General features: G+C 44.3%; 1 protein-coding gene across 1 annotated transcript in view; it reads right to left on the bottom strand.

The window, feature by feature from the left end:
* Nucleotides 1–12,022, bottom strand: part of EXOC4 (exocyst complex component 4) — a 362,041-nt gene that overhangs the window by 84,374 nt on the left and 265,645 nt on the right. The window contains exon 11 of the mRNA XM_036400734.2: nt 9,425–9,644. Within this exon, the coding sequence (XP_036256627.1) occupies nt 9,425–9,644 (220 nt within the window). The remainder of the gene's footprint in view (nt 1–9,424; nt 9,645–12,022) is intronic.

The raw sequence follows: 12,022 nt of genomic DNA on the forward strand, positions 1-12,022 counted from the left end.
ATGGGCTGGATGGGGCCATGGATTGTCCCTTCCCATGTGGAATTTGTGCATCATTTCCTGACAGAGCCATCTCCCCTTCCCAGCAGCCAGAGCACCTCCGAGAGGCCTCCCAGGCAGTCATGGATGGCGGGGAGGCAGCGCTTTGTTTTATCACCCGTTGTTTTCCCGTTTCTAACGGCATTCTGCTGATTGTCCTGTGGATAAATCCATGCAGGCATTCAGAGGGAAGGCCAGGGAGCCAAACCTGGCTGGGATGGAGCCATCCACACAAAACATTCATCTATTAACCAAACAGCAGCGCTTCCAAACCCAGCGGGGCTGCCGCGGAGCCCTGCTGGGAAACGGGAATTAACTCGGAGCGGAGATCGTTTGTCTCTGGGATGTTGTCGTGTTTGTTGTCATGTTTGTTGTCATTTTTGTTGTCATATTCACGGATGGATTCCAGGCTTTATTGGGAAGGCAGGTGGCACTCAAGATCGCTTATGGGAGAGCCCTTGGAATGCAAAGAGAGTCCAGGAGAAATGAATCTCCCGGGGATGGAATGGCAGGAATTAATCTCTGATATTGTTGCAATTAACGGCAGCGAATTTCACTCAGTTTCACACAGAAACAGCAAACTGGACTAGCTCAGCTACTACTGGGTTACTGCTCATTTACTAGCAGGATGTTACTCAGTTACTGCTTTTTGTTTTTTACCTGTGTAGAACAAACATTTCCTGTCTTATCCAGAAAAACACATGGCCTGATGGGGAGCATGCACCGAGCATGGAAGTGTGCATCAAACAGGGAAATGTTGGAGAAATGGGATAATCATCCTATCTGGGGTCTGTACAGTGCAGGAAACAGACAATTTGGGTCCATCACTGGGCAAAAAAGGGCAATTTTTGGGGAGGAAAGAGGAATTTTGAATATTCAGTGGTTTCTGCAACACAAGGTCAATCTGTTTTTCCACTTCAGCAGTACGAAGGTGGCTGAGGCCTGCGGCTACACCAACTTCCCAAAAGGAATTTATTGAACTCTCTCCAAGTGAAGAGCCAATTAAATACCCTTTAGAAAGTCTATTTTTTTTGGCTAAACTCTTTCACAAGCTCCTGTCCCTCAGCAGAATCACAGCAGTTGCACCCTGTGTGAAAAGGGAGGATTTTCCACCCCGAGTCACACAAATCCCATCCTCACCTCCGTGTCCCAGGAGCCATTCCCTCACCAACAGGAATTCAGAGCAGAGGATTTAGAGACAATTCAGAGGAATTCAAAGAGGGTTTTCTGGGAGACCTCAGGGTACAAAAGCGAGGTCAAATGTCCGAGGTGGTGCTGAGCAGCTCGGTTCCCACAAAAGTAAAGCATTGCTGGCTGTGAGATCCTGAGTCCCTCCAAACCATCCTTGCCAAGACCACTCTGGGTGAGAAGAAGTTGGAAATGGCTTGTGATAAACCCATGTCCTCTGAAAAACAGCTCAGCTTTCTGCTAAATCAATATCGACCTCAAAAAAGGTTTTGTTGGTCCAGTACTTAAGAAAAACAATAAAACTGGAATTCCAGAGGAAGACACGAAGTTTTTGATCAAAACAAGTCAAGGGACAGCCCAAATTATTCCCACTGAGTTTTTATTTTCAGGTCCATGATTTGTCCAGCACTTGGAGCTCTAAAACCCCAGCTCCTGCACATTTTGGCAGCTCTTACTCCAGGAAAATGGGGCATGGATTCCCAGAGGGATTTGGGTTAGAAGGGAAATTAAAGATCACCCAGTTCTGCCCCACTGCCATGGGAGGGACTCCTTCCACTACCCCAGCTTGCTCCAAGCTGGCCTTGGACACTTCCAGGGATGGAGCATCTCCAACATCTCTTTGCTAATTGGGAGGACAGGGATTAATAATATTTCTCAATTTGTGGTGGAAAATTGACAGAACAGGAATTAAACAGGGAATGCCTGGCAAGGGTTCAACCTGCCCCTCAACACCACATTTGACACCACCCCTAAATGATAAAAAATAGAGTTAAACAGAGAATTAATCAATTAATTAATTAATTAAACCAGCCCTGGCCAGGGCTCTCCTACAGAGTTGTAGCATTTCCTCGATTTTCACACCCTGTAGCAGTTTTCTTTACAGCCACAAAGTCCTTAAATGTTTTAATTAAATACTGCATCCCAATGGTGTGAATTCCCCAGGAAATCCTGGATCAGCCCCAGGAAGACCAGACCTGGTTCAATTTCATGGGGAGAGGGAAAAACTTTTCCCTTCTTTAAAGTGCAGCTCACACAAAGCAAAAATCCCCGCACAAAAGCAAAATATTTGCCAAAAAAAAAAAAATTACTATTCTGACGGCTTTGTGTGCGTGAGAGAGACTGTTTTATTTTATTTTATATTTTATTTTGTTTTATATATTATATATTATATATTATATATTATATATTATATATTATATATTATATTATATATTATATATTATATATTATATATTATATATTATATATTATATATTTTGTTTTATTTTATTTTATTTATATTTTATTTTAATTTTTATTTTATTTTATTTTAATGGAAAGGCTCTATTTACAGATTAGAACCAGGAGGGGGAAACTTTTAATTCACTGCCTTCCCTCAGTTCTTTCAGATGTAAATTAGAGCACCATGAGCCTTCCAACTGCAAAGTTTATCCACTTCAGGAGGAAGATTCCAGAGGCAGGGTGCCAGAGGAGGAATATTCCAGTGGAATGGCAGCATTCCTGCATTGTTGTTCCTTTTATAATTCTCCTGTTGACAAGTCCCTGCCTCCAAAATCCCAACTACTCCCACCGAACGCTGCTTGTCAGGGTGGGGCAGCCCCTGCCACGCACACACACACACACAAAAAAAGAGCTTTTTACCTTCCCTTTCAACAATAGATTAATGTCTCTTTTGTTCTGCCGCAGAGCTGGGTGTCATATTTCAAAATGTGCTTTTAAAACAGGTATAATTAAACCTCTGCGAGAGGAGGGAGGCAGAGAAATGAGCAGCCAGAGGAGGAATAAAGGCATTTTAGAGGGTGCTGGAACGTGCCTCAACCCTCCCTCTCAGCTACAATTACATTCCACAGTGGGGGAGGGAAAAAGGAAAAAAAAAAAAGTGATTATAAAAATGAACTTTTCCTGGAAAAATGAGCACGTTGTGATAGGATGGCTCCTTTGAACGTCGCAGCGCTTCAAAAGGAGGATGAATTAGTGCTGACAACTCAATAAAGTAGCCATCAATTATTCAAAATGTGATGGCTCTTCTCATGCAGCACTTGTGATTAGGAAAACATTTCAAAACCCGGGAATGAGAGTGATTCCTCCTCAATGAAATGGGCCGGGGCTTCAAAATGTAAGGCAAGAAAAATAATGGGATTTTGGAGGAGGCTGGCAAGAACACAGGGAAGTTTCTTCTCCTGGAGCCATCCATCAAATGTTTCATGGGAGACTGTTCCAGGCTGGATTTGGGATTTATTTTGGATTTATGGAGCAAGGAGAGGGAAGGGAAAAACATCTGTGGTGTGATAGAGGCACCCAAATTTCAGCTGATGGGTGCACACCAAATTTCAGCTGATGGGTGCACAGAGCCCAGCCCAACCAAGGCCCCAAATTAAAGCTCTGGTGTGTTTTGGAACAGCAAATATTAAACTTTCCTAGGGAAAAGAGAGTTATGGAAGAACCAGGTTTCCCAGAGAAGATGTGGAAGGTTTTGATGTCCCAGCCATGGAAGTGTCCAAGGCCAGGGCTTGGAGCACCCTGGGATGGTGGGAGGTGTCCCTGCCCATGGCAGGGCTGGCACTGGGTGGGATTTAAGGTCCCTTCCAACCCAAACTATCCTGGGATTCCATGGAAGACATTCCTGGAGGAATGCTGGTGATGGACTGTAGCCATGATATTTTCTGAAAAATCCCTTTGCCAGGATGTTTTCTCCTGAGAAGCTGAGAAGCCTCAGAGGAAAAGAAAAACAATGATTATCTGCTGCTGTGGAATGCAACAGGTGCATCTGGGATTGGTCCATGTTGTTTTTAATTAATGGCCAATCACAGTCTGGCTGTCTCAGACTCTCTGGTCAGTCACAAGATTTTATTTTCATTCTTTCCTATTCCTTTCTTTTCTAGCCTTCTGATGAAATCCTTTCTTCTATTCTTTAGTGTAGTTTTAGTATATCATTTTCTTTTAATAGGATATAGATATAATTAACTAATATAATAGTATATAATTATAATATAATATAACATAATGTAATGTAATGTAATGTAATAATATAATATAATATAATATAATATAATATAATATAATATAATATAATATAATATAATATAATATAATATAATATAATATAATATAATATAATATAATATAATATAATATAATATAATATAATATAATATTATATAATATAATATAATATAATATTATATTATATTATATTATATTATATTATATATCATAAGATAATAAATCAGCCTTCTGAAACATGGAGTCACGATTCTCCTCTCTTCCCTCGTCCTGGGATCCCTGTGAACACCACCACAATGGAGCAATACAGCTTCCTTTAAATGAAGTTTATCAGACTTTGCCTTTCCAGCTTCCTCCTGGAATTCCAGCTCACCCATCACCAAAAGAACCCCAGTGAAGGCAAAGGTGAAGGCAAAGCACTGGTTTAAAATTGCAGAAATCTCGGGGGACAAAAAGGAGCTGGAGGAAAAAGGGGAAACTGGGTGAGTGTCACTCCTGTGGCACTTGGATCTGTGACTTCCCACTGGATTTTCAGCAGGGAGGAGAAGCTGCTCTGCCTCAGCATCCCAAGGCCCTGCTCTGCTGCCAGGGATTCTTAATGAGTTTGCCAATGAGGAATGTGCAGCTGGAGCTTCAAACCAGCAGGAGGGTGGCCAGGCTAAAAGGCTTCTCCCCTGGCCAGGGAGGTAACAGGGGCTGGGGCTGACACCAGCCCTGTGAGGCAAAATGAGGATTTATGAGAGCAATGCTGCTGCTGAGGGAGCCTGACAGGGCTCTCTGGGTAATTAAAATAATCAATCATGGCCTGGGATGGAGGCTGGGGGCAGATACATGTGGTTTACTCCCAACTTCTGAGGGAAAACTGAAAGCAAGAGGGGGAAAAACGAAAATAAAGTAAATTACAAGGAATTTGGAAGGCAAGGAATTTATGGGTCTGGGGGGTACTCGATGAGCTGGCGCTGAAAATAAGCTGCACGTGCTGAGTGAGGCTGAGGTTGGACTCACAGGATGGTTTGGGTTGGAAGAGACTTTAAAGCCCATCCCATCCCATCCCATCCCATCCCATCCCATCCCATCCCATCCCATCCCATCCCATCCCATCCCATCCCATCCCATCCCATCCCATCCCACCCCTCCCATGGGTGGGGACACCTTTCATTATCCCAGGGTGCTCCAAGTCCCATCCAACCTGGCCTGGGACACTTCCAGGGATCCAGGGGCAGCCACAGCTGCTCTGGGCACCCAGGGGAGAACATGGCAGAGTCATGCTGAGGTGAACAAAACACCCTGGTGGCCTCAGAGAGGAGCAGCATCAACATTTTGCTCCCAAATCTCAGTGGAAATTCTCCAGGCCAGGCTGGATGGGGCTTGGAGCAAGGATAGTGGAAGATGGTCCTGGTCATGGCAGCAGGGCTGGACTGAAAGGCCTTTAAAGGTCCTCTCAACCCTGCAAAGGGCCTTTCCAACCCTTTAAAGGTCCCTTCCAACCCTTTAAAGGTCCCTTTAAACCCAAAATACCCCCCAGTTCAATATCCCCCAACTGAATCCCTTTAAAGCTCCCTTCCAACCCTTTAAAGGTCCCTTTCAATCCAAAATATCCCCAATTTAATATCCCCCAACTGAATCCCTTTAAAGGTCCCTTCCAACCCTTTAAAGGCCCCTTCCAACCCCAAATATCCCCCATTTTAATATTCCCCAATTTAATCCATTTAAAGGTCCCTTCCAACCCTTTAAAAGTCCCCTTAAATGCGAAATATCCCCCAATTTAGTGATTAATCAGTGAGCAAATGAGGGTTGTCCAGTTCCTGTCCAACTCCAAGGCACATCCAGTGATGTCGGGGATTGAGGGGATCTCAGAGACCTCAAACATGGGGCTGTTCCCTTCAGGTCAGACGTGACTCACACCTGCGGGATGGTTTGTGAAGTGTGACTCTGCTTCTGCAGATCTGAAGAGGACAAAAATAAATCTAAAATAATCCTGCCTGCCAGGGGCACCGCTTGAAAATGTCCACACAGAGCTCCTCTGCCCTGGGATGCACTGAACGCGAGAGTGGAAGTTGAGTTTCTAAAATAAATTAAAACCCTGACACTCTGCCTGAAGCAATTGGTTTTGTGCAGCTCAGAAGTCCTCGGTGGAGGACTGCAGCTGACTGACACAGGAGCCTTCTGAAAGCTTCCACAAAAAGACAGGAACTGCACTCAATGTTCCCCCCCCCCCACCAAGAGGAGAAATTATCTGAAAAAATGTTGGAAGCAACGGGGAGAGTCAGATTCCCACCAAGAGATAATTTTGTCTCTCATTTGAAGCTAGAAAAGCAGATTTAGCACAAATTCTGCACTCGGTGGGTTTTACCCTCTTGATATGAAACACACAAACAAGAGCTGAAAACATCTTGGTTGCAACACCACACCAACTGCAAAAAAAAAAAAAAAACAACCCAAAATTGAAATATGAGGCTCAGAACCATTAAAATTGCTTTAAAATTATCCTTGAATGGGAAAAAACCCCATGGATCAGCCATGCCTGCTCCTTAATGGATGCTGCTGGCAGGGAGCCAGCCTGGAAAGACAATTAATTTGTTTATAGTAATAAATAATAACATCCAGCCTCCATCAAAGCGTGCAGCCATCAGCACTGGTGAGCCATCGGAAGCTGCTGGCTGGGACCATCCTTCTCCTTAATAACCACTCATTGGATGGGAAGAGAATGTTCCAGAAGCTCTCAGGGATGTCTCCTTGGGAAGCCACAAGTGAGTGGCTCCGTGCATGGAGTGGGTGCTGTGGTAATTGGCTCCAGCAAAAATCGTTATCCTCCAAAACAGCTGCACAACCTGACTTTTTAAGGAGTTTTTTGGGTTTTTTTGGGGGGATTTTCAGCTGCTGGAGTTTGGGCAAAAAAGTATCAGGAGCATCATCCACACCATGCTGAGATAAGAAACAAGAGAGGCTTTGAAGAAGAGGGAAAATCCCACTCTGCTGCTCCAGAGTGAAGCAATTTGGATTTTTTTGGAGATGGAGCAACAGGTTTTTAAGGCCCAGTGACCACCTGGGTGGGAAGATTTATCACCTCGTTGAGAACCCTACAAGAACAGGCTGCAAGAAGCTGTCGAGGCACTTGTAGCCTAATTTAGGATCGATTTAAACAATTACAGCCTGAAATTTAATGCTGAATAATTTTGAGACAAATGAGTTTCACGGTGATTCAGTCGCTCTGCAAAGGAAAAGGGTTTCAAGTGTTTTACACTTGAGGAGGGGAAGAATGGAAAACAAGCAGTAAAATGGAATATTTAGAGAGGACAATTTTTTTTTTAAGGATAATCTTTTACAGGAGTGGGTGATTCATCTGTGAGCACACAATGCTTGAAAACTTTTTCTCTCTCATCTAATTCAGCTCAGACATGTGCTGATAGTGATCCCAAGGCAGCTTTGTCGGTGGGGGCTGATAAATTCCCCAGTGCTGTTCCAATCCCAGCCAGAGAGGCTCCAGAGAGATCTTTGGGATAGCAGAGAGTGGGATGGTTAAACCAGAGACCCAGGAACAGCAAAAAACACCCCAAAAAACTGGGGGAGAGCTTCATTCACCACATTTCCATCATATCCACAAGGGGATGGGGGCAAAGACTCCAGGCTCCAGCACTGTCATGCAGAATTTTTTTTTTTTAACCCCTTTAATGGAAAATCAATAGGATTTATTTTAGGGAGCTGTTTGGATGGGTTGGTTCAAAGAGGCAGCAATTTTTCTTCTCTATTCAGAGAATTACCCTTCTCTGATGTCGGGAACAAGGAGACCTTCTGACCACAGACAGTTTGACCAAGAATAATTTCAGTTCAAAATAATTTCCATCCATCAAGAGAAACAAATTGTAAGAACTGGATGAGAAAATTCCAAACCCCTCTAAATCTTCAACCCTGAATGAACTTTAAGGAAATATATTGACATTATAGAACACATTTTCATGAGAAAAGAAGCCATGAGTCACAAAAAATACTTTATCCATATTAAGGCAGGTAAAGCTTGGGAAGGAAACAATCCAGGGATTCTGTGCAGCTCAAAAACATCATTTCAGCTCCTGCAAAGAGAATTTTGGCCCCTTTCTAAAGAAGCTCTTCCCCCCTCCAGGGACTTCTGGAAATGCTGTTCTGGAATTTGATTTTGTTTTGGCTCTGAAAGGACCATCCCAGTCCTGCTGCACCCAGACAGGCACAGTTAGTGACCATTAATCCATCAAAAATTCTGGAAATGGTGACACACTCCCAGCTCAGTGTCACCTGCAGATTCACTGATGTCAGACTCAACCCTCTCATCCATGTGGTCAATAAAGACTGAACAGAGCTGGCCCCAGCACAGAGCTCTGAGGGACAGCCCTGGTGCCTGGCCATTCCTTGCAGTCCCAGGCAACACATGAAATTTAGAATTTTGGGGTGGGATTCCACACTGTCCTGTTCCTCATGGAGTTTGGGTGACAGCTGAAAGCTGGCTGCTTTCACCCCTGCTCCACACTAGAGTTCAAAAAAGGTGCTTCAAAGGAGACTTCTCCTACAAATTCTCCATCTGCAACCCAAATCCCTCACAGCTTTTTCTGATGGAGGGAGCCCTGGGGCTCCACATCAATCACTAACGTGCTTGGGAGGATTGGATCCCATCCCTGCTCCTCCTGGGAGCTTGGGATGGGTATTTACCCTGATGGCACAGCTCTGTGACTGGCAGATGGCCCCAAAACTTCTCAAGGAGACACACATGAAAATATTCCTTCCCCTTAAAGCCCATCCAGTGCCACCCCTGCCATGGCAGGGACACCTTCCACTATCTCCAAGCCCCAGTGTCCAGCCTGGCCTTGGACATTGCAGGGATGCAGGGGCAGCCCCAGCTGCTCTGGCAATCCCAGCCCAGCCAGGAATTCCTCATTGCCAAGATCCCATCCCTGGCTGCCCTCTGGCACTGGGAGCCATTCCCTGGGTGCTGTCCCTGCAGGCCTTGGCCCCAGTCCCTCTGCAGCTCTCCTGGAGCCCCTGCAGGCCTGGAATGTGCTGGAAGCTCTCCCTGGATCCTTCCCTTCTCCAGGGGAGCATTCCCAGCTCTCCCAGCGTGGCTCCAGCCCTGGAGCAGCTCCATGGACCCATTCCTCACTGGATACACAACCAGGTCATGGCTGGGCATGGACAACAGGGCTGTCCTGAGGGGTCCCTCAGCTCCCACCTGCAGCAGAGGCCTCTGCACTCCCAGGATCTTCATGGTGTCAGCGTTGGCCAGGATTTTCAGGGGATCTGAGGCCTTGGTGACGCCCTCGATCTCCTTGTTGATCTCGGCCAGGACCTGGCTGAGGAAGATGTTCTTGATGTACATGGTGAGGAACTCCCTCAGAGGGCACTGCTTGGCTGGGCCCAGCTCCATGGCCTGCTCGATCTCCTGGATAAACCTGGCACACAGAAAGGGGAAGGAGGAATTGTAATTAAGTTAAATTGATTGTAATTAAATGTAAAAATTGAAGATGCTTTCGATTTGTTGGCATTGCCTTTGCCACTCCAACATTTCAGACCTGAGCAGCAGCAGTGTGGGAATGACCATGGACTGTCCCAGCTTGAGGAATGAAGAGGAGAAAAGGTCCACAGGGTAGTTTTAGGGAAAAAAAAAAAGAAATTAAATACAATCAATTGATGAGACAGACACTAAATTGCTGGAGAAGGACAGATAAAATGAGAGAAAATCCACATGCCAGGCACAATTCCTGTTTGTGCCAGAAAAATTTGGCTTTTCCATTTGGGACATGCTGGGAAGACATTCTTATAAAAAATTTCAGACACAAGCACCAGCAATGTGGGAATGACCATGGACTGTCCCAGCTTGAGGAATGAAGAGGAGAAAAGGTCCACAGGGTAGTTTTAGGGAAAAAAACAGTGATAAAATACAAACAATTAGTGAGATAAAGACTAAATTGCTGGAGAAGGACAGATAAAATGAGAGAAAATCCACATGCCAGGAACAATTCCTGTTTCTGCCCAAAAAAATGTGGCTTTTCCACGATGGACACGCTGGGAAGATGTCCTTATAAAAAAATCTGGCTTTTAAAAAATGTTTATATTTATATTTTTGTAATATATATAATATATATAATATTTTATATTTATTTATTTATTTATTTATTTCTATATCCTTATAGAAAAATTTGGCTTTTCCATGTGGGTTATGCTGGGAAGATTTCCTTATTAAAAAAATCTGTTTTTTCCATTTGGAACACACTGGGAAGATGTTCTTATAAAAATAAAATCACCATTAAAAAAGCTAAGATGCCACAAATCCCTTTAAAAAGCCAAGCTTCATTCTGGGGGTGGTCACTTGATTCCCACATGTCGGTTCCCCCACCTCTAAACTTAACAACAGAATATTCCAGCTCAAAGTCCAGAAAAAAGCATGGAAAAAAAGCAATTTCTATGCATGATGCCATTATCCTCCTGCATTATGGATGCCTGTGTTATGGTGTATTTTTATCAACCTTTATTGTTCCATCCCAGGATCCCATTCCTGAGCACACAGAGCAACAGGATGACTCTGGGAATATTTTAGCACCAAATGTTTGCCATCTCCTACAAACTCTCTTTATTTCTGTGCTGCCATCTGGTTTACCACGGAGGAGTTTATTCCAGAAATTACCTCGTCATGTCTTTAACTACATCTGAGGCAGTGGAATTGGTGTTCCTTTCAAAACAATTAGGGATTGAGTATGAGGAGCCATAATGGATTGAGACATGCTGTCCTGAGCTGTGCTGAGGAGGGTTTAGGTTGGATATTAGGAATAATTTTTGCAGTGAGAAGTGGTCAGGAAGAAGAGCAGGAAAGTGTGGAGTCACCATCCCTGACAAAGAATAGGGATATGGCCCTTAGGACATGGTTTGGTGGTGAACAATGATTGGATTTGATGATCTCAGAGGTCTTTTCCAACCTCAAGGATTCCATGATTTTATTCCTTACCACTGACCCTATTTCCAAACTCTTCAATGAGATCTGCTTAATTATCCATAATTTTCTACCTCCATGTCCCTCACTCCAGAAGAGGTACTTCCTTTCCCAGCCTTGACTGAGGAGCCAATTCCCATGGATGATTTCTTTCCAATCTGAGCTCTTTTCTCCCTAAATCCTCTCCCTGTTGGCTCCATGGGTCTGGAGTGACACATTTGGACAATGCAGCTCCCGTGGGGGATCCCTTTGGAGCTCAGCTGGAAGACTGGCTCTCCAAAGGGAGAGATGCTGCAGGGAGGGAATCACAGAGGCAGGTGAGGGAATCCATAAATTCAGAGGGTTTTGGGAAAGCTGCAAAAGGCAGCCTCAGAGACAGCAGAACTGTGATTAGAGCTAAGCAGCAGCCATGAGACTGGGCAGCAGAAAAATTATGTAAGAAGTAGAATAGCAAGGACAAATAGGACAATGGTCTGTGTATTAATGCTTGGCTAGAATAACTGCCTAAGCTGCAGAAAAGTTCATCTGGTGAGATATGAGGGAGTTCTGAGTTAATAACAGAGCTCTGTGCATTGTGTTTGAAGGCTCACAGGCAGGTTTGGATTTGAAATAAGCAGGCATTGTTTAACCAAAGGTACCTGTGCTTAGAGTGGTTGGATGGAACTACTGACAATGTGCTTCTGCTTTGTGGGATTGGTCAAAAAACTGTTAAAGTGAGTTGTGACATTGAGTTCTGTGTCTGCTGCCTGGGATGTGAGCTGAGGGCATCTCCCCATTGTCACAGCCATGGAATGAGGCTGATGCTGGAAAATCAAACAGCTCAAGGCACGTTCCCAGCAGCCC

The sequence above is a fragment of the Molothrus ater genome, chromosome 5 (genome assembly GCF_012460135.2).
Source record: "Molothrus ater isolate BHLD 08-10-18 breed brown headed cowbird chromosome 5, BPBGC_Mater_1.1, whole genome shotgun sequence".
Classification (NCBI taxonomy): Eukaryota; Metazoa; Chordata; class Aves; order Passeriformes; family Icteridae; genus Molothrus; species Molothrus ater.